The sequence below is a fragment of the Glycine soja genome, chromosome 7 (assembly GCF_004193775.1).
Source record: "Glycine soja cultivar W05 chromosome 7, ASM419377v2, whole genome shotgun sequence".
Lineage (NCBI taxonomy): Eukaryota > Viridiplantae > Streptophyta > Magnoliopsida > Fabales > Fabaceae > Glycine > Glycine soja.
In genome coordinates this window covers 16846145-16866544 of record NC_041008.1, presented here as the reverse complement: position 1 = coordinate 16866544, position 20400 = coordinate 16846145, and the positions used below count along the sequence as shown (strand labels likewise).

At 30.6% G+C, this 20400-nt stretch overlaps 1 protein-coding gene across 1 annotated transcript; it reads right to left on the bottom strand.

The window, feature by feature from the left end:
* On the bottom strand, positions 1–5060 carry LOC114418999 (phosphatidylinositol:ceramide inositolphosphotransferase 1-like). Its single transcript, XM_028384573.1, has 12 exons — positions 4193–5060; positions 3976–4065; positions 3071–3157; positions 2912–2980; positions 2666–2746; positions 1903–1974; positions 1677–1737; positions 1492–1594; positions 945–1040; positions 807–853; positions 584–717; positions 1–459 (listed from the first exon to the last, which is right to left on the bottom strand). The coding sequence occupies exons 1-12, from the start codon at positions 4223–4225 to the stop codon at positions 379–381; spliced, it is 954 nt and encodes a 317-aa protein (XP_028240374.1). The 5' UTR covers positions 4226–5060; the 3' UTR covers positions 1–378.
* Positions 5061–20400: the final 15340 nt, after the last annotated feature.

Genomic DNA, 20400 nt, shown 5'->3' with positions numbered 1-20400 from the left:
TTTGTCCAACAACTTGAATTAACTCTTATATATTTAGAAATTTAGAAACTTGTTACATTTCAGTGGTGATTTCCTCCATGTAAAGAGCATGGTCATGGTGCACAAAAAATATACACTTAGTAAGGACTATGCACATGGTACTGAAAAACAAGGCAAAGTGAATTGGAAAATTTTCTATAGCACTACTGATGCTAGATCATTTCACAATGACAAATGGATCAAGGGCTGCAATATGTTAAAAAGCACACAACCCAGTTACAATAATCACAAATCAGGCTAACAAAAATCTAATTGTATGTAGCAGGTTGTTGTAACTTTCCAAAGGCCATGTTGCAGCAGATCTCTAACATTGTGCAGCATAATAATAAGCTCATGTATCTATGCACCATTCATTGCAGTGTCAACATGGTGTGCATGGCCATCTTCCAGAATCTTGCCATTTGCTTGAGTTCTCTGCCTCTGAGTAAAGTCACAAAAACCATGTTATGTCCAGATCACAGAAAATGACACCACATAAAAATAAGAGAGGAGGGAAAGGTAGGGAGAGAAAAAAAAAGGACAAGTTAGAAGACATTCAACACACCCAATCCGCAGGGTCAACACCAGAATTCCCATTCAACAACTTGTGGTTCTCTTCTTTGGTCCTGCCATCTTTGTTGTCCTTGGTGCTTAATGGTAGCAGCAGTGCTGCAGCAGCATTTGTCCGGTCTGGCAATTCTGTAGTAGAATAACCAAGTTAGCTTATAACAGCAAATTGCTGTTGAATTCACAATATCAACATGTAATTATGTCCAAAATGTGCAAACCTTTTAATTTCTTCTCAACGAAAAATACCACCAAATTCACCGTATACCTGCAAGGGATAAAAAAAACATTAATAAACCAAAGTGGACATGGACCACAACAAAATTTGAACATTTTGCAATTCAGAATATGCTCCTTACCAGGCAACAACTATATCAACCGTGTAATGTTTGCGTGATGCTATTATCAAAAGAGACTGACACACTGCAAGTGTCCACCCTAGCTGCTTTATACATCTGTTGTGATTCATGAATAAGCGCAATAAGTTATAACAGAAATTTAAGTTATAGTACAATATGACAGTCAGGAGTAATGGCAAGTCCTAAAATAAATAAAAGATAATTATACTGACTTTCCTTGAGGTTAAGGATAATTACAGGCACACCCTTCTTGATTTAAAAATTGTGCTTACCTCCCTTGTTTTGTCATTCTTAAGAACAAAAAAATAGGCAGGTATGTATAATTATTCAAAAATAATGTGTCAAATGTGTATAAGGGAACTTGGTGTAATTTTTCTATCAAGAAAGGTGTAGGTTGTAATTAGTACAAGTACAAACCTCAAGGGGGGTTGTGGTAATTATTCCAATAAACAGTGAAGCAACCAAAACAAAATGTTACTGCAGTGAAAATATTCTGGAAAACTTAAATCTTCACAAAAATGAGTCAGACCCGTATGAGCCAATTTACCTTCGTGTGCCGTATCTATGATATGTATTAACAAAGACTAGAGTAAAGATCATGTGTGATGAAAATATCAAATCACCGCATCCATATATCGCATCTTGTGGAACTGCATGATGAAAACCAAATGAGCACCAAAACAACCAAAAAGGAGTCAAAGCTAAAGAACTCGAGTACAATAGTATACTAACAATTAATCAAGAGGACTTCAAAGACACTATCCGGACGAGGCAGTGTAGCAAGTTTAGACCCCTGCACAATACATGAAATGTAGTTAAATTAAAAGATTATTTGAAAGGAGAAAAAAAAATCTAACTTGCATAGTTTACTACTCAGTCACCTAGAAAGAAAAGAAACAGTTTAACTGCAAGTGAAATGATGTTTGTTTAAAAAGCACACATTCTAAAATAAGTATACCTCCCGGCAATGATAGTTTGGACCAGGAAGCTGCGTAGCATAAAATGTCACTATGCGTAGAGCTTGGGAAGCCTGCAGTTTACAAATTACAGAGGAGACAAGCTTATCAAAAAACTGTTATATATCCGTATGCAATAGGTTATTAAATCAACTCAATATTGAAATGGACATGAACTGATTCTGCTTGCTACATGTAAAAAGGAAGTGAAGGAATGCTGAAAGTTAACAATGGATCTATGATCATCACAATGATCATTTCCAAGATCATTTATATGTTCTTGTTTATGAACTTTTTCAAGCCATAAAATGCACAAATTATTAAGCCTTAAGCTTAATTTACTTCCAAAATAATGACAATTATCCATCTATTAGTAAGTTGCACAACAAGTTAAAGGGTTAAAAAACAATATGAGAAAGCACAGCAAGTCTTTTACTTTTCTATTTTCTGAAATACAAAGGCTTCAGAAAAGATCTACAGCAAGTCAGCAACTATAAATATAGATTATAGAAAGAGAGGAAACCAAAGTCAAAAAGTAATGATAATCACTTTTACATCAATATGTATGGAAGCATAATTAGACATGAGCTGCCAAATCATGATATTACTTTAATAATCAGCATTATCTTTGTTGATAGCAAGGATTGCATTTAGTGTTGGCACTTAGCAAAACACTAATTCATTTTCTAACCCTAAGCACCCAAGGAAAATGTTTAAACAGTTATAAATAAATTAGACAATACTAAACACATGATGAACACTTACAACTAAGAAAGCTAGAACCCTGCACCATATTAGAGCTGTGTAGATCTTTTTGCTCTTGAATATAAAGGGATGAAATGTCCACTGCAAAAGCACACATTGTAGAGCATATCATTAAAACTTAAAAAAAAAAAAAACGATACTTATTGCAGACTAGAACTTCATAGGAAAAAAATAAAACCATGCTGGCAACTGAAATGAAAGCAGAGAAAGAGAGAATAAGATTGAAGAGGGAAGGAGAATTCTTACAAGGACAAAGGATAAAAAGATAAAGGTAAACAGTGTTTCACTAATGTAAGCCTTCTCTTGCCCAAGCTCCTGTAACAGCACCAAGATTAAAAATTCAAAAGACAGTCCTAGGTAAGACAGATTTTTTGACACACTGAAAAGGGAACAAAAATTACAAACCGGAAGAAGGATGAATCCAAGATCCTGTAGTGTAGGGCCAGGCCTATGTAAATAATGAACTCCTCGTGCAGCCAAACCATGTATGTACTGTAAGGAAACAGTTTAATTTGAATTTAGATATTAAACAATCATAAATAAATAAATAAATAATAAAAGTATGTCAAATTACATAGTAAATTAATTAGTTAATATACTATACAAACAAAACACCCCTCATGCATAACACTAAACAAGGATATAAAGCTTAGAAAAATATATGCAAAAAATTTCCATTCTTTTTTTCTTTTCTCAAACTAAAAAACAAAAAGAGAAAATGCTTGATAAAACATTTTCTACTTCCTTCAACAAGTACATGCAAACTATTAAAGGTTTTCTGTCAATGAGAGAAATGAAATATTTCATCATGTGGGAACCAGAGTGTTCCACATGGACTTGAGTACATTTGCAATTAAGATTTAATAAATGAGTTACTTATGTCAGCGATCAGAATTTCATTTGAGATCCAATAATTTATGAAATTTTGAGCATGCATCAAATGCCACATCCTCAGAGTTGCAGAATATGACAAACAATGCTGCATTTACCAGTTCCTTATGTTTTTCCTCATTGAGTTGTCCAGATATCAAATTCTTGACACTAAATGATAATCTTTAAAAAAATAACGTTAAGTGATTAAACACAAAATTTTAGTATATTAAACCAGGTTCCTAATAAAGAAAACTAGCAATCTCCCGAAGTAACCACACCAACATGAAGAACTTTTAGTAGCGTTCAAGTAAAGTTCCCACTACGACCACATGTGAAAACTATTTGAATCTCTAATCCATAAAAAGAAAAAAAAATGACCTTTGCATTCCTTTCACAAAAGGGTAACCAGAACAAACTATTCATAGGGGGAAACTAACCTGAAAAGCAATACCAGCGAGAAGGTACTTCCAATTCTCCGCAAGGAGGTTGAGCTCGGTTGTTGTCTCTGCATAAAATCTCTTCCACAGCTGCACAACAAAAGATTAAAATTAAAAATAATAAATAGAGAAGATAAAGAATAAAAGGAACCATACACTGATGAATAATAAGGTTGTACTAAAATAGAAAACGGTTCAGAAAAACAAAACCACCAACCTTGGAAGCCTCGCGACCAATGTAAAACGACATGTTCTTCTTTTTGTTCTAGTTGGTGGTGGTGGTGTTTTTGCTTTTGTTGCTAATGATGTTGTTGATGCTGTTGTAACCGTATAAGGACCACTTTCATATTACTTCATAACGAAACTTTAAAGGTCAACATCATTGCCCTCAAAATTTAAACCAACAATTGCATAAAAAAAACCCAGATAGGAATCAATCCTTTTCCCACTTTCACGCTATGAAAAACTGAATCTTTTCCTTGGAAAAACACACACCCACGAGGCAGAATTGCGAGACAACTTCGAAAATCCGATTCAAAAACGGAGAAAACAAAAACAGAAGAGGATCTGAGGAGAAAAAACGGAAACCCAGAAAAAAAAGATGGAGATCGAGAGAACCCAGATGATGTTCACAAAACGCCCTGTTTCCCAGAAAATTCAAAAAAATTCAAAAGGGGTTCTCTGAAACCGAACGAGAATTGCAATGGTTAAAAGGGGTGTTTGGGCTTTGCTTTCTCTCTCTAGTTTCTCTCTCTCTCTCTTTCTCTCTGAAGTTTCTCTCTCGAATTCTCTTCCCTTTCTCGCTTGGTCTGGCTGCAATGCACGCGAGTTGAACGCGGAGAAGACGATTGAGAAGAGAGGGAGAATAACCGATATATTTATATAAAAAGCAAGTCGCTATTTTTTTCTTCCTTTTTCTATATTCACATCTTTGAAATTTTCTCGCTTAAAAATAAAAAGGGTTGATTTTTCTATTATGGTTTTGAATAGAAAAACGAAAAACAAGGGAAGATGATGAAGAGTGAGAAAGAGAAAGAAAGATTTGAAAATGGATAGATTAGATATACGGTTTGACGCCACCAACACATGTTTCACTTTCTCTCTCCTGTTGGGTGCTGTTCCTAGGAAAGTAAGAGACACGAACAAATAAAACTAGGTAGAACCTTCCTGCTTGGAACAATCGGTGTTAATTGTTGGTCAAAATATGTTTTTTGATATATAAATATGAAAATGTTTTCGTGTAAAATGTAAAAATTTTAGTATTTCTTTTACTCAAAAATTGAATTATGCCCTTTTTGAAATTCAAGTAAATTCTCAAGATAATATTTTTTTATTGTTTATGTTTGAAACCAATATAAAATGCGAATTCTTTTATTTTGGTTCTACATTGAAGTGTTCTAACGAGTAAAAAAATGACACATTTTTATTTTATATAAACAAAAAATATATTAAAATTTTTGGAGAAATGAATTTTTAATATTCTCATATTTATGATAAAAAAAACATTTTTAACTTTAATTATTTGAGTTTAATAGTTATATAGTTATAGTAAAAAATTATTGTTTATATAACTTTGGATAATTATATATTTTCAGTAAAAATTTATTTGATTATAAATTATTGTTAGTATAATTTTTATGATAGTTATTATTAAAGTTAATAAATTTTTTATATATATTGAATTATAATTGAATGACGTTGTAAAATTATATAACTTATTTTTTCATTATTTATTGTTTAATTTGTAACTAAAATAAAACATGACATTGCATCTAGAAAAAAATGATTTTTTTGTGGCATTTGAAAAATGAAATTTGAATAGGGTTTAATTATTAGTTAGTATCTTTTAGCTCTTGTAACAAAAAAAAAATATAATTAGTATTATTCTTCTTTGTTCGAAAAATAGGAACAATGATTACGTTGGTGGCTAATAGAAACAATGATTAAGCTGGAGAAAGGAAAAAGAAAAAGGGTGGCTGTGGATCCTCTCGGGTCCTCCGGTTTCGGCCTGCAAAGTTCATGTTAGTTGCGCAGTGATGTTTCCTTTTTAAAATAGGCTTCCTTAAATTTTCGCATTGATTTAATGTCTATATTCCTTTCAAACAAAAAACAAAATCTATATTACTTATAAAACTATGTTATTAGAAAATTTTCAATTACCTATATTGTGCAAAATTTTATTAATAACTAGTGTTTTAGTTTTTGCATGACATAGAATAAATATTTGCTATTATAATTAAAATTAATACCAAAAACTACTTTTAAATATATAAATTATACTATAATTGAATAATAATATTTTTCTTACATGTAAATTACATTTATATTTATGATGAATATTTTATATTATGATACAAGATTATTTTTAATTGCTGATAATTTTTTAAAACAAATACTAAAAAATAACTACAAGTTCAGAGATTCAATAGTTGGAAAAAAAGTTCATCGACCTAATTAAAAAAATTAATATTTCAAAGAAATGAAATTTAATATTTTTCTCTTATTTTTTATCTCTCTTTCTAGGTGTTTGTTAGGTTAATGGGTATCCATCAAATATTTTTTGTTTTAATAGTTTTAAAAAATTGTAGCGTCTCTAATAATTTCATGTTTTAGTTTTGGAACTATATATTCGATATCCAAAAAAAACAAATGTATAATTTAATTAAGAAAATAAATTTCATTCAATAAAATTAGGAAAGCTCATTAAATTCAAAGAAAAAAAATACAATAATTGGGAGGCTTCCAAATAAACTTATCACAAGCTCTCACGTAATTGTAAGAGAATATACGATTATATTGCATCCTTGTGAAACAAAGCCACAATCAAACATAAGAAACTAAGAAACAAATAGAAGTATATCATGTTGGCTTGATATCTAACAAATAGTTTATATCCTTTTTTAATATCCCTTGTAGTTTGTACAATTACTTTGTATTGCTCTCAACTCTCAAGATTTCTTTTCGTCAAAAAAACTCTCAAGCTTTCTGTGTTTTCCTTTCAACATGCATCCTACCTTGTGATTTCCACTGCTTTTATATATAGCAATTTGTAGCTATAAATCCTCCAAGGATAAATGTATGGAGACATAAATTTAATTTTTATTATCGTCATTGTACATTAAAAAGAAAAATCTAGTCATTTCAATGACATTGCTAAATGTTGGAAAAACATTAAATCTATAGTTGCATTAAGAGTATATTTAGGTTCCGGTTGAGGGTATTCTAAATTCGGTTTAGAGAATAAACTCACTTTCATAGGTTTAATTACCTCTCAAAAATATGTCCGACCACTTATATTTCTTCTAAAATCAAGAGTCCATAAAAAGTATGACCAAGGTTATTTTTACAAACTCAATTGACAAAATATATAGAAACTATTCTAAAACTAAGTTTACAAATTTTAACCCAAACATCACTAAATATTTAGAAGAAAGTATTGGCTTTTATAATCATCTTATCCAACTAAGTAATTAAGATAATTTCTTGTAAAAAAAATACATGCGATTTTAAAAGAAAAACAAAAAACAAAAACAGAAGACTCAACTACAGTACTATATGACTATATCTAACCCTCTTGTTTTTCTTTTTAATTTCTTTTAATTTTTTAAAAATTAAAAGTGGGGGTTAGTAACTGAGAGATACAGGTAGGGCACGTGGCCAACGACATTTCCCTTTACGCACGTCGTTTTGCCAGCCCATACGGGGAATCTACCACTCCACCCTGACCAAAATCTAATTCCAAATAATTATATTAATGAGAAAGGTATAAGCATAAGAATTTTTGGTAGTTTTATTCTTTGATCAAGGGATAGTTGGAAAAAATAAACTGGATTGGAAGTTATTATATTAACGAGAAAAGTGTAAAGTATGCACAGGAATTTTAGTAGTTTATTTATAGTTGTAAAGGCCTGGATTGGATGTTCATTTGCTTCTTTTTAAATTCTACTTTACAAGAAGGAGAAAAATGCCACCTGAAACAATGTTCGGGTTTAAAACCTGCATTGAATTTGAGGGGCATCCCAATCAATTTGTACTCATCTGAACTTATTGGAACTTTTGCATAAAAAAAAACTTATTGGAATTAATTTATTTTTCAAAATGTCATTTTATTTTTTGAAAAGTATTTTTAAATTGAGTTCTAATTGAATTAATTTACTCATAATTAAATATTTATTGTTTATGAGAATACTTTTAAACATAAATATTTCTTTCTTGTAATAAGTAAAAATAAATTCATGTTATTAATCTTTTATTTTCAAAGATGCATTAGATGGACTCTCACCATACACACCAGATGAACTTGCATATGCGTACCCATATCTAGTTTGTTTCCTCACTCTACCATTCAAATTTGAATATAAGAATCACACTAATATGTTTATATTATTCTAAGACGCAATATTTTTCATTTGTTCCTTTTGATAAGTACGAAATAAACTTTAATAGTTGATGTCTAGACCATTCTTATATACTTCATTTTATTGCTGGGTCAACTAGGTTATCTGCTTTTTTTCTTTTTCTTTTCTGTAAATTTTGAAAACAACTCATTACAAAACTTGAATGTGCGAGAAATTCAGTAAAGAAAAAAATATATAAATCTTGAAACACACTAACAAACAAACACCTCGTGCATATATAAATACTCATAAATACAGTGAAAAAATAATAAAAAAGGAATATTTAAGAAAAACAGTAGATTGATAAATAGAACAAAATTTTATTAATTAAAAATATAAAGATAAATTTTATTTAATTAATAAAAACTATTTCAGTTTCTAAATATTTCATATACCATTACAATATAAGAATTAATTTAAATAGGCACATCATCTTTGAAAAAAAAATATGTTTTTTTAAAAGAAGTCACTCCCAAATTTTTATATATTTCGTGTTATTAATTACTACCTTTGATTTCAAATATGAAAAGATAAATAAAATTATTGATCTCAAATATAAAAAAAATTTAATTAACTTTATTGGGTTTTACCTATTATTATCTCTAAAATATCCTCATTTAATTGATATGTTAATTTTAATAATTTTTTATTTTTGATATCAAATTAAAAAAAATACTTTTTAATTAAAATTAGTGTAATAAAATATGATTAACTAATTTTTTAAAATTAGAGTGAATCAAACTTTTTTCCCATATAAAGAAAGTCAACTTCAACTTTCCTTCCGTACGCAATGAGCTAACATGATAAAAATATGATAGATATGGATAAAAAAAAAGGAAAAACTACCACCCGAACTAGCGGAGGTAAGTCGCATCCGCCCCATCTCAAGCACCTATAATGTCATCATGACATTTGTTTACCCTTTATTCTTTGGTATTTCAACTGAGGGTCACCCCTCCAACAAGAAAAAGTATAAATATGGAAACTTATCTGCCATTTGGATTGGAGAATTTATAGAGGAAATTTGCTTTTAAATTTCCAGAAACCACACCATTGTATAGCCAAAGGTCCCAAGGAGATCATGTCCAGTGGCTCTCACAATTCCTAAACATGACACTAAATCCATTCTTTTCAAATAATTATTAAACTTCATCATAAATTATGAAAATACAAATTATGTGTGTCTTTTATAAGTAATTAAATGGCTTTTTTAAATAATCATGCTACCTTAAATCTTTATTATTTATATACTAGTTGAAAACAAGCACTGCTTGTGTCAACTATCAATTTGTTTTATTTTTTTAGTTTTGATTAGAAGATGTAAATATACACATTGGCAGAGTTATTTTTTTTAATAACTGATTGATTCAAAGGTTTTTTTCAGAATTAGAGGGAAAAATAATTTAAGAAAATATATACATTAAATAAGAATAATTATCTTTTCTAATAGTTATAAGTAACTATATGACTTGAATTTACCTATATATATCATAGAAAAATTATTTTCTCACTATATATACTCCTATTAATTAATATTAGCTAGCATGTCCAAGTTTGAAACCATTTATCTTGTTTTAACTTCCATACGCCTTCTTTTATGAAACTCACAAAATATCTCACAATCATAAGAAAAAAAAATGAATAAAAATTGGAGTTCCACATGTGCGCTCACGAGCATTCGTCAGAGCCTCCTTCATAGAAGGAATTGACGGCGTCAAAGGGTCGTTGGTCAAAGCCACCCACACTTAGCTAGTTTTTCATTCTTTGAATTTGACCTAAAAGTATTCTTCATGTGGGGCATGCATGTGCTACAAAGTGCAATTTCTCATTGGTTCCTGAGATTCTTCCAAGTTCAAACCAGAAGAAGCCCATAAGCATCAACGGGATTTGCTATCCAATGATTTCCAGAAGAAAATAATACTATATCAACTCTTTTATGAATATGAATGATTTGGTAATTAAGAGGAAGGTTTTAAATTGCCATCGAAGTTGGGATCGTCATCACCTTAAGGTTTTCACGGTTATAATTGTGAATTCTACACATCATCGCGTCGTGAGTGCTTTACAACTTTACACAAAATTGCATTAAAATAATTTATATCATTATATAATCTATCATTAATATTTTTTTCATCGAGATGTACAAAGTAAAAATCTAATAAAATATCAAAGAGTTAGAGATAAATCTTTTAAAATATCAAAATTTATTTAAGAGATATCTCTTACTAAATACTTTTTCATACATACATACCTAAAAATCAAACTATTGATCATATATATAATTTAGAGACATAATTATTTACAAGTCATGACATGCCATGCATGCATAACATGTAACCCAACAAGCATACCACATGCCATTTTCTAACAAATATGGTCTCCCATTTCTGTAAGAAATTATTTGATAATCTTCAATTATCACTTATATGTGATCCCAACCAATATTTATATAGCAAATTCAAAATTTATAATCTGTGAGAAAAATTAAAAACATTTAATAATATATCATGCAAAAATTAGTAGGGACCATCCAGATCTACCTAATAAGTCATTCACATCTGCCCATTACTTGTATCCTAGCTAGTGGCTCATTAATTAATCAACAAATGAGAGCCAACTTCACATATAATATACATAGAAACAATTGAAGTGAGGAATAGCTCCATTATCTTCAACCCCACATTAAAACCAAGGCCTGCGTAACTCCACACACAAAACCCCACACTCAAATCACCACTTTGTTCAGCTGCATGCCCTCTACCACCATTATCACCGCAAGGCATTGACAAGTAACACCACAACATCGTTGAAACAATGAAACACAACAACACGACAACTTGCCTTTTCGCCAAAGTCACAAGCTCTGTCACAAAAACACATCACCATAGCTACGGTCATGAGACCCCCTTGGTCCATTTCTTTCGTCATCTCAATCTCATGAGTTCAATGCCTTAGAAACCATCAAATCACTTGCTTGCTCCTTTTTTGAGATCACTTTCATCATCAAGCAAAATGATTAGAACAAAGGACAAGAAAAGAAGAGGAAAAAATAAATAACAGAAGAAAGAAAAGTAGTTTAAAAAATAAATAATAAAAAAATAATGGAATGCAATCTCATCTTAATTCTCCCTAGCTCCATCCAAGGACGACAATAGCGCAAAAGCAGACACTTTTGGCCCCTTATCACCTCACAACTGTGACAAATACTATTTTAACTCGTTAATTATTCTATAATTGCCTTATTAATCATCTCATGGATTTTAAATAAGGGATGCTTTGCAGTTTTTTTAATTATTTGATCGAATATTGAGCCTTAAAATATTTTTTTTGACATTTATTTCATATTGATATTGTTTTATAATTATAGATTTATAATTTTAAGGTTCTTTATATGTTTTAGAAAATTATAAGTTGAAAAACAGATTTATAAGTTATGGGAAATATGCGGTAAATTTGGTTTTTTAGTGGTTAAATCAAACCTAAAATTAGGAGTAGAAGTGCTGCCTACCCTCGTTTGTTATGGACACATCTCATTTATTTTAAGTTAGATTAAAACATATAAATACTCTTTGAAAAACACATTAATTAGGATTGATTGTTTAGGGTTATCGCGCGACGACCTCAGTCAGGTTATTCTTTTTCATGATTTTCGTATTGTTGTATTTCTGTGTTTTTATTTATTTATTTATGTAACGACGGAGTAAATATTTCTACAATAATAATTAATTAAAAGTCATCTTAAATATAATTTTAAAGATAATTATTATATAATCCATTATATTTATTAGACATTGTAATTTGTATTTAAATCGATGACGATAGATAAATATAAAGTGAAAAGAGTAATTTGATATATATTTTATTGTTTTTTAAGAAAAATGAATTACTTCCAATAAAGGCAGAAATACTTTGTTGGATGACTCAGTCCAGAGCAATAAAAAAGAAAATTGAATATACTAAAAGATAAGGCCCTAACAAATTTTATTTAAAAAAAAGCCCTAACAAATACAAAATTGAATTAATCACAAAAAATCAAACAAGTAATTAAAGAAATATTAAAAAACCACAACATGCACATTGTATGCATAAGGATAAGTGTTTTTAGTATTATTTTACAAATTGAATTAAATTTTTATCTTGATAATCTACATAATAAAAGTTAACTTGTATTAATAAAATATCAAAATAAGTTATTAAAGTGAAACTTTAATTCTAATGGAAAAGCGATACTAACACAGTGTTCAGTTCAAGTGAAAAGAAATGGATAAAAGTGAAAGAATGTTGAAAGTGGACTGAAAGTAATTTCAATGCAGTTTAAAGTTGTAAAAGTGCAATAGGATCCATGAACTTCACTTTCACCTCAAAATTTAGGTGAAAGATAGTGAAAATTAACAAAGTCACAATGTGTATGTTTGACTTTTTTTATCATTCCAAAATAGTCCTTCTTCGTTCTCTCGATTTTGTGCCATCAGTTTTTTTTTTTTTTTTAAGTTACAACAAACACATAATCAATTATGCCTCACGCATAATCAATTATGTGCCTTCCTCTTTTTTTTTTTTTTTTTTAAGTTACAACATACATATAATTGATTATGCCATTGTCATACTTGGTTATATGCCTATTAATTAAAAATAAAATTTTTGCAAAAAAATGTTTTTTTAGCTTGGAATGGTAAAATGAGAATTTCATAATTTTTTTTTATTACATACCTAACTACTTTAATTTAAATATTTTTATCTTTTTTCTATTCCCTTTCACCTAAACCAAATAATCTCACTTTTCACTTTATTTTTTACTCTCTTTCATATTTTTTTCATTACTCAATTTTCGTTACTTCTCATTATACTCTACTGAACACATTGTAAAAATACCTAATAACTATATTTAAGTTTTCTCCCTAAATTTAATTAACTTTGCATAATCTGGCTGAAATTCATTCGAAAGAGGATGATTATTTTGAACTTCATATCCTTGAGTGAAGTCACATCATTGCTTGGATTTCAAATTCTCCAAAAATCAAAAGCAATTAGCTCAATAGATCATGATTTAAGGCATGATGTGCAAGTGCCCCGCCATTCCATGAAGGAAAAGAAGGTAAGCATACATTAACCTTAGAACAAGAGGACAATAACGAGATTAAACGGTCTAGTCAAGGCATTAGGATAATAAAGGTGAAGTGACCTCGAATTGGATTAGCGAAGAAGGTAATTGTTATGGATTTTTGAACAATCTGCTTCACTAATACCTTTATATGCTAATTCACACTTAATTTATTTTTAGAAGGAATATATTAACAAATTATATTCAAATGTAATTTAAGATTAATTATAATTATAAATTAACGTATTCCTTCTAAGAAACAAGCTCTTAAATCGTCCAAATTTTCTTGTAGAATCTGGAATTTCTTTATGCATGTAGAGACGAAAATGTTATTTTTTCTTTAAGCTTGTTTCCTTTCAATACAATTGCTGCTTAATTACCCACCTTGTTTCTCACGTTATAGATTGACATCAAATTTTCCAACACATCTCTCTCACGTTATTAATTCTAATTAGAAGCTATGCCATTTTAGTAAGTCACTCTATGTTGTCTAATTGGGGATTACAAAATCGAAAGTACCAACTATATGACTTTTTCTTTCCTATCCCAATCAATAATAGGCAAATTTCCCCATCTGGGGTACTTTTAAAAAGTATTTCCCCAGATGGGGTTCTTTTGGTTTTATTTCCGGCAGGGGGTACTTTCGTACGTGAATAGTGTGCCATGCAGGACCCAAACCGCCATTTCCAGCAGGGGGTACTGAGCAAGTTGCAAATGGCAATGGCGATACGTGCCTAAACCGCCATTACAGCTGGCGATTTGTACAATCCATAGGGAACCGCCAGTCAAACTGGCGAGTTCCATTGTCTGACGGCAGCTAGTTGCTAGGTTGCAGGGTTGCAGGAGGTGACAGGAGCTTTAAAGGGGAGTTGCAACTGCCATTGGCGAGTTGCCTGGAAGTTGCAACTCCCATTGGCGATTTAGGGCACAAAATAGCCATCACCAGTGGCGATTTTATGCCTATATATACGTTTCAGCTGTGTGTTTTCTGAATGCATAAGGAGTAGCAGAAATAGCTTAGACGAAGAAAGGCTTTGAGTTTTCTGAATGCACAAAGGAGTTTTGAGTTTTTTGAGTGTTTAGGGTATAGTTTTTGAGTTTTCTCAGTGCTTAAATTTCTGTCAGTGCAGGCTTTGAGTTTTGAGTTTTAGAAGGTATAGTTTTTAGTAATTCTTTAATTAAATTAGTTTTATATTTTTATTTCGTAATGTTCTGTAAAATAATTTGTATTATTATGTTTTTAAAGTAATTTTTTGTAGCAGTTTCAATGTATAGTTTTTATGAAATTTTTAATTAAATTAGTTTTATATTTTATATGATTGTTTGTGTGTAAAAAATAGAAAAAATTTGTCATCATATTTTTAATTGGTTTGAAATTTGGTTCTTGAGGGTTAAATTTGTGAATGAGGTTCCTAAATTTTTTAGACTAGTTTGAATTTATAGTTGTTAATAATTTTTTAATTAAATTAGTTTTATATTTTATATCCTTTTTTATGTGTATCAAATAAAAGAAATATGTCATGATATTTATTTAAAGAAAATTTTTGAGTCATGAAAAAATTTTGTAAATATGAAATTTTTAGTATATTTTTAATTAGATTAGGTTGGTGTTGATAGTTTGTTAAAAATAACATGTTCTTATATATATTAAAAAAAATTGTAATTGATAATACGTTACTTTTCTGGAAGTCAAAATAATACGTTCCTTTTTCGAAATTAATAATTTGTGTTATAATTTTATGTAAGTAATTATTTATAGCAGTTTGAATGTATAGTTTTTATTAATTTTATAATTAAATTAGATTTATAGTTTATTTTGTAGTTTCCCGTAAAATAATTTATATGATAATTTTTTTAAGTAATCTTTAATTAGAAGTAGATTTTTGCTTTAAAGTAATTTTTTTTAAGTAATTTTATTATTTATTAGTTTGCAGTAAAATAATTTGTATCATAATTTTCTTGTAGTTATTTTTAATTAAAACTAGATTTCAGCTTTAAGAAATTTTTTGTAAGTAATTTTTTTTTATTTCTTAGTTTCCAGTAAAATAATTTGTATTTGTATTATAATTTTTTAAAGTAATTTTTAATTAAAACTAGATTTCAGCTTTCAAGTTATTTTTTGTAAGTAATTTTTTTTATTTGTTAGTTTCCAGTAAAATAATTTGTATGATAATTTTTTTTAAGTAATTTTTAATTAAAAGTGAATTTAAGCTTTCAAGTAATTTTTTTATTTCTTAGTTTCCAGTAAAATAATTTGTATGATAATTTGTTTGAAGTAAATTTTTAAATAAAAGTAGATTTCAGCTTTAAAGTAAATTTTTTGAAGATTTTTTTTTTATTTCTTAGTTTGCAGTAAAATAATTTGTATCATAATTTTTTTAAGTAATTTTTAATTAAAACTACATTTGAGCTTTCAAGTAATTTTTTTTATTTGTTAGTTTGCAGTAAAATAATTTGTATTATAAGTTTTTTAAGTAATTTTTAATTAAAACTAGATTTGAAGAAGTAAATTTTTTTTTAAGTAATTTTTTTTATTTGTTAGTTTGCAGTAAAATAATTTGTATTATAAATTTTTTAAGTAATTTTTAATTAAAACTAGATTTCAACTTTGAAGTAAATTTATTTAAGTATTTTTTTTTATTTCTTAGTTTGGAGTAAAATAATTTGTATTATCATTTTTTTATTTCTTACATTTTACTATTTTGAATTTGTTATGAATAATTAATTAAAATATTGTTTTTGTAGGTACATGATGAATTCGGTTATAACAGTATTGTATTTCAATGGAAGGGTATATGAAGATAATGATGGTGTAATATTTGAAGGCAGCAAAAAAGCGATTCAGATTAAACGTGGAATTAGTTTCAATGCTTTGAAGAAAAAAATTGGAGACAAGGTAAAGTTCGAAAATAATGAAATTATTTCTGCTATCAGTTGTAAGTTTTTAGTGTCAGGAAAATATATTGCCTTGCAAATTTGCGATGATGAAGACGTTGAAACGATGCTGGAAAGTTTTAAACAACAACAAGAAATGTCAGTTCTAGAATTGTACATAGAAAAGGATGTGGCTGGTGGTTCAATGTTTCATTCTGCAAATTCCCTTACATCATGTGGAAATTATGTATCTAATGATGACACACAACCGCCAACAAATATGAGCAATTTAAATCTTGACGAAGATGATGGTCATGATGATTATCTTGTGTCTAACTCATACGTTGAAGAGTCGTTAGACGAAGATGACAGTGTTGACGGTATATCAGATACAGACAATGAAGTCCCCGAGATGATTCCACCAGTAAGAATTGTTCACCCAGCAGAAGGTATGATTTCCTCTTAAAAAATACTTCACTCAATACATTTATTATTTCACGACAATTGTATTTAATGCCAAATAAGTATGATTTGAATTTTTTTTGGACTATAAGGTGTACAAGGAATTCAGAATCCATTTTGGAATGATGCTTTGCATTATAATAATATCAACTGGAGCCATCCTGATGAGGAGGACATTTGTGGTTTGGAGATGCCATCCACTTTTAATGTTGGCCAAGAATTATATGTTGGCATGGAATTTGATAGTAAAGATGCGGTCAAGAATGCGGTCAAACAATATGTTATGAGGGTGCATCAAAGTTTCAAAGTGGTTGAAAGCAAATGGGACAAGTATGTGATTTGTTGCTTGAATAGAAATGCAGATTGTCCTTGCCTTTTCTACATGAGGGCAATTCTATCTAAAAAAACTGATTCATGGAAAGTCACTCAATGGGGTGGACCACACACATGTCTCAATATGACCATGACCCAAGATCACGAGAAACTTGATTCAAATTTAATTGCCAGTTGCGTAGTAGGTACGTATTTTATGTTGATATTATGTTATTGTTTAGCCTTAATTGTCATTTAAATTTTGTTATTCTTTTGACAGGCATGATCAGAGAAGATCCATCGATAAAAATTTCATTGATTCAAGAAAGGATTAACAGTCAATTTGCGTACAAGGTGTCGTACAAAAAAGCTTGGTTGGCGAAACAGAAAGCCATTGCTATTGAATATGGTGATTGGGATGAGTCATATGCGAAACTTTCGTCGTGGCTAACACACATGCAAAATCATTCTCCTGGATCGTATTTTCAAATACTACATGACGATTTTATCGTTGGAAATACGGTTAGTCGCGAACACCGCCAATTTCATAGAGTTTTCTGGACTTTTGGCCAATGTAAAGAGGCTTTCAAGTACTGTAAGCCAATCATACAAGTTGACGGCACACATCTGTACGGCAAATATCGTGGGACCCTCTTAATGGCCACATCACAAGATGGAAATGGTGGCGTCCTTCCTCTAGCATTTGCGGTGGTTGAAGGTGAGACGTTGACAGCGTGGTCATGGTTTTTGGCACACTTGCGTGAACATGTCACTGATAAAAATGGTATTTGTCTCATATCTGATCGATACGCGAGTATAAAGTCCACTGTTGCTAACGAAGCACTTGGTTGGCAACCTCCCCACGGCTATCATGTCTACTGTGTGCGACACATAGCAAGCAACTTCAATCGAAAATTCAATAATGCCAAACACAAAGAAATGTTAAAGAAATTGGGTAAGATTTCATATTTGCTGGTCACGTTTATTTTACTTTCATTTATACTTAAAATTGTTATTCATAACTAATTTTATGCAGCCTACACTCCATGCAAGCACATTTTTGATCAAAATTTAGAAAAATTTCGTGAACTGAGTCCAGCCATAGCAACATGGATTGATCGCATCTCAAAGGAAAAATGGACGATGGCTTACGATAGAGAAGGACGTCGATATGGCCACATGACAACGAACCTCTCAGAATGTATCAATAAGGTTTTAAAGGATTGTCGCAACATTCCCATAACAGCATTGGTGAAATCAACGTACAGTAGGTGTCGAAAGTACTTTGTTGAGCGTGGCCGCCAAGCCCAAAGACAGTTAAATGAAGGCCAAGTATATTGTTCAAAGCTTGTTAAAGAACTGAGGAAAAATCAAGAACAAGCTTGTACGCACATCGTTCGCGTGTATGATATCCACCCCACAAGGTTTGAAGTAGAGGAGAGCTTCAACCCTATAACGCAACGTGGCGGACAAAAGTGGGCAGTAAACTTGAATGATCGTCATTGTCAATGCGGAAGGTATTCTGCGCTTCACTATCCATGTTCACACATTATTGCAGCTTGTGGTTACGTGAGCATGAACTACTACCAATATATAGATGTTGTTTATACAAACGAGCACATCTTAAAAGCTTACTCCGCACAATGGTGGCCTCTTGGGAATGAAGCGACTATTCCTCCTTCTGATGACGCATGGACACTTATCCCTGACCCAACTACAATTCGTGCGAAAGGTCGGCCAAAATCAACAAGGATAAGAAATGAGATGGATTGGGTCGAACCATCTGAGCACCGAACAAAATGTAGTAGATGTGGAGCCGAAGGGCATAACAGGCGTCGCTGTCCAATGCAATCTGAGCGTGGGAGTTGTTCAAATCGTTGATTTATGTATGTTAGTTGAGTGACTTGTATTTGTTTACGTTTTGTTCAATGTATTGAATTTCTGGGGTTCAATGAATTCGGTACTTAAAAACATTTTGCCTTTTGTACATGACTTATTTGTGGGGTTCAATGAATTCGTTAGTTAAAACCTAAAAATAAACCACTAACCCTAAAAATAAACCACTAACCCTAAAAATAAACCACTACCCCTAAACCCTTACCACTAACCCTAAAAATAAACCACTACCCCTAAACCCTAACCACTAACCCTAATAATAAACCACTAACCCTAAAAATAAACAACTCACCCTAAACCCTAACCACTAACCCTTAAACTAAACCACTCAGCCTTAAAATAAACAACTAACCCTAAACCCTAACCACTAACCCTAAAAATAAACCACTAACCCTTAACCCTAACCACTAACCCTAAAAATAAACCACTAACCCTTAAAATAAACCACTAACCCTTAAACTAAACCACTAACTCTTAAAATAAACAACTAACCCTAAACCCTAACCACTAACCCTAATAATAAACCACTAACCCTAAAAATAAACAACTCACCCTAAACCCTAACCACTAGCCCTTAAACTAAACCACTAACTCTTAAAATAAACAACTCACCCTAAACCCTAACCACTAACCCTAATAATAAACCACTAACCCTAAAAATAAACAACTCACCCTAAACCCTAACCACTAACCCTTAAACTAAACCACTAAGCCTTAAAATAAACAACTAACCCTAAACCCTAACCACTAACCCTAAAAATAAACCACTAACCCTTAAAATAAACAACTAACCCTAAACCCTAACCACTAGCCCTTAAACTAAACCACTAACTCTTAAAATAAACAACTCACCCTAAACCCTAACCACTAACCCTTAAACTAAACCACTAACCCTAAACCCTAACCACTAACCCTAAACCCTTACCACTAACCCTAAAAATAAACCACTAACCCTAACTAGTAAACCCTAAAATTAACTCATAAACCTAACCGTAACTCATAAACCTAAGTAATAAACCCTAAACTTAACTCATAAAGCTAACCCTAACCTATAACCCTAACCCTAACTCATAAGACAACCCCATAATCCTAAAACCTAACTCATAAACACTAAGTCATAAACCTAACTAATCCTACAAATAACTTATAAACCCTAGCCCAAACTGATAACCCTAACCCTAACTCAAAACCTTAAACCTAACCCTCAACCCTAACACCAACTAATAACCATGGCCCTACCTCATAACCCTAACACTACCTCATAACCCCTAAGTCCTAAAACTAACTCATAAACCATAACCCTAACTATATATTTGTCAACTTTAATTTTGCTATATGACTATATTTATTATTGTAGTTTGATGCGCGACATAAAAGTAGTCA

Coding starts and splice junctions, on each gene's coding strand:
- LOC114418999 (XM_028384573.1), bottom strand. CDS start 4,225: ATGTCGTTTTACATTGGTCGCGAGGCTTCCAAG. Junction 2,981..3,070: donor TTGGATTCATCCTTCTTCCG/GTTTGTAATTTT, acceptor GTGCTGTTACAG/GAGCTTGGGCAAGAGAAGGC. Junction 1,041..1,491: donor CATAGATACGGCACACGAAG/GTAAATTGGCTC, acceptor GAATCACAACAG/ATGTATAAAGCAGCTAGGGT.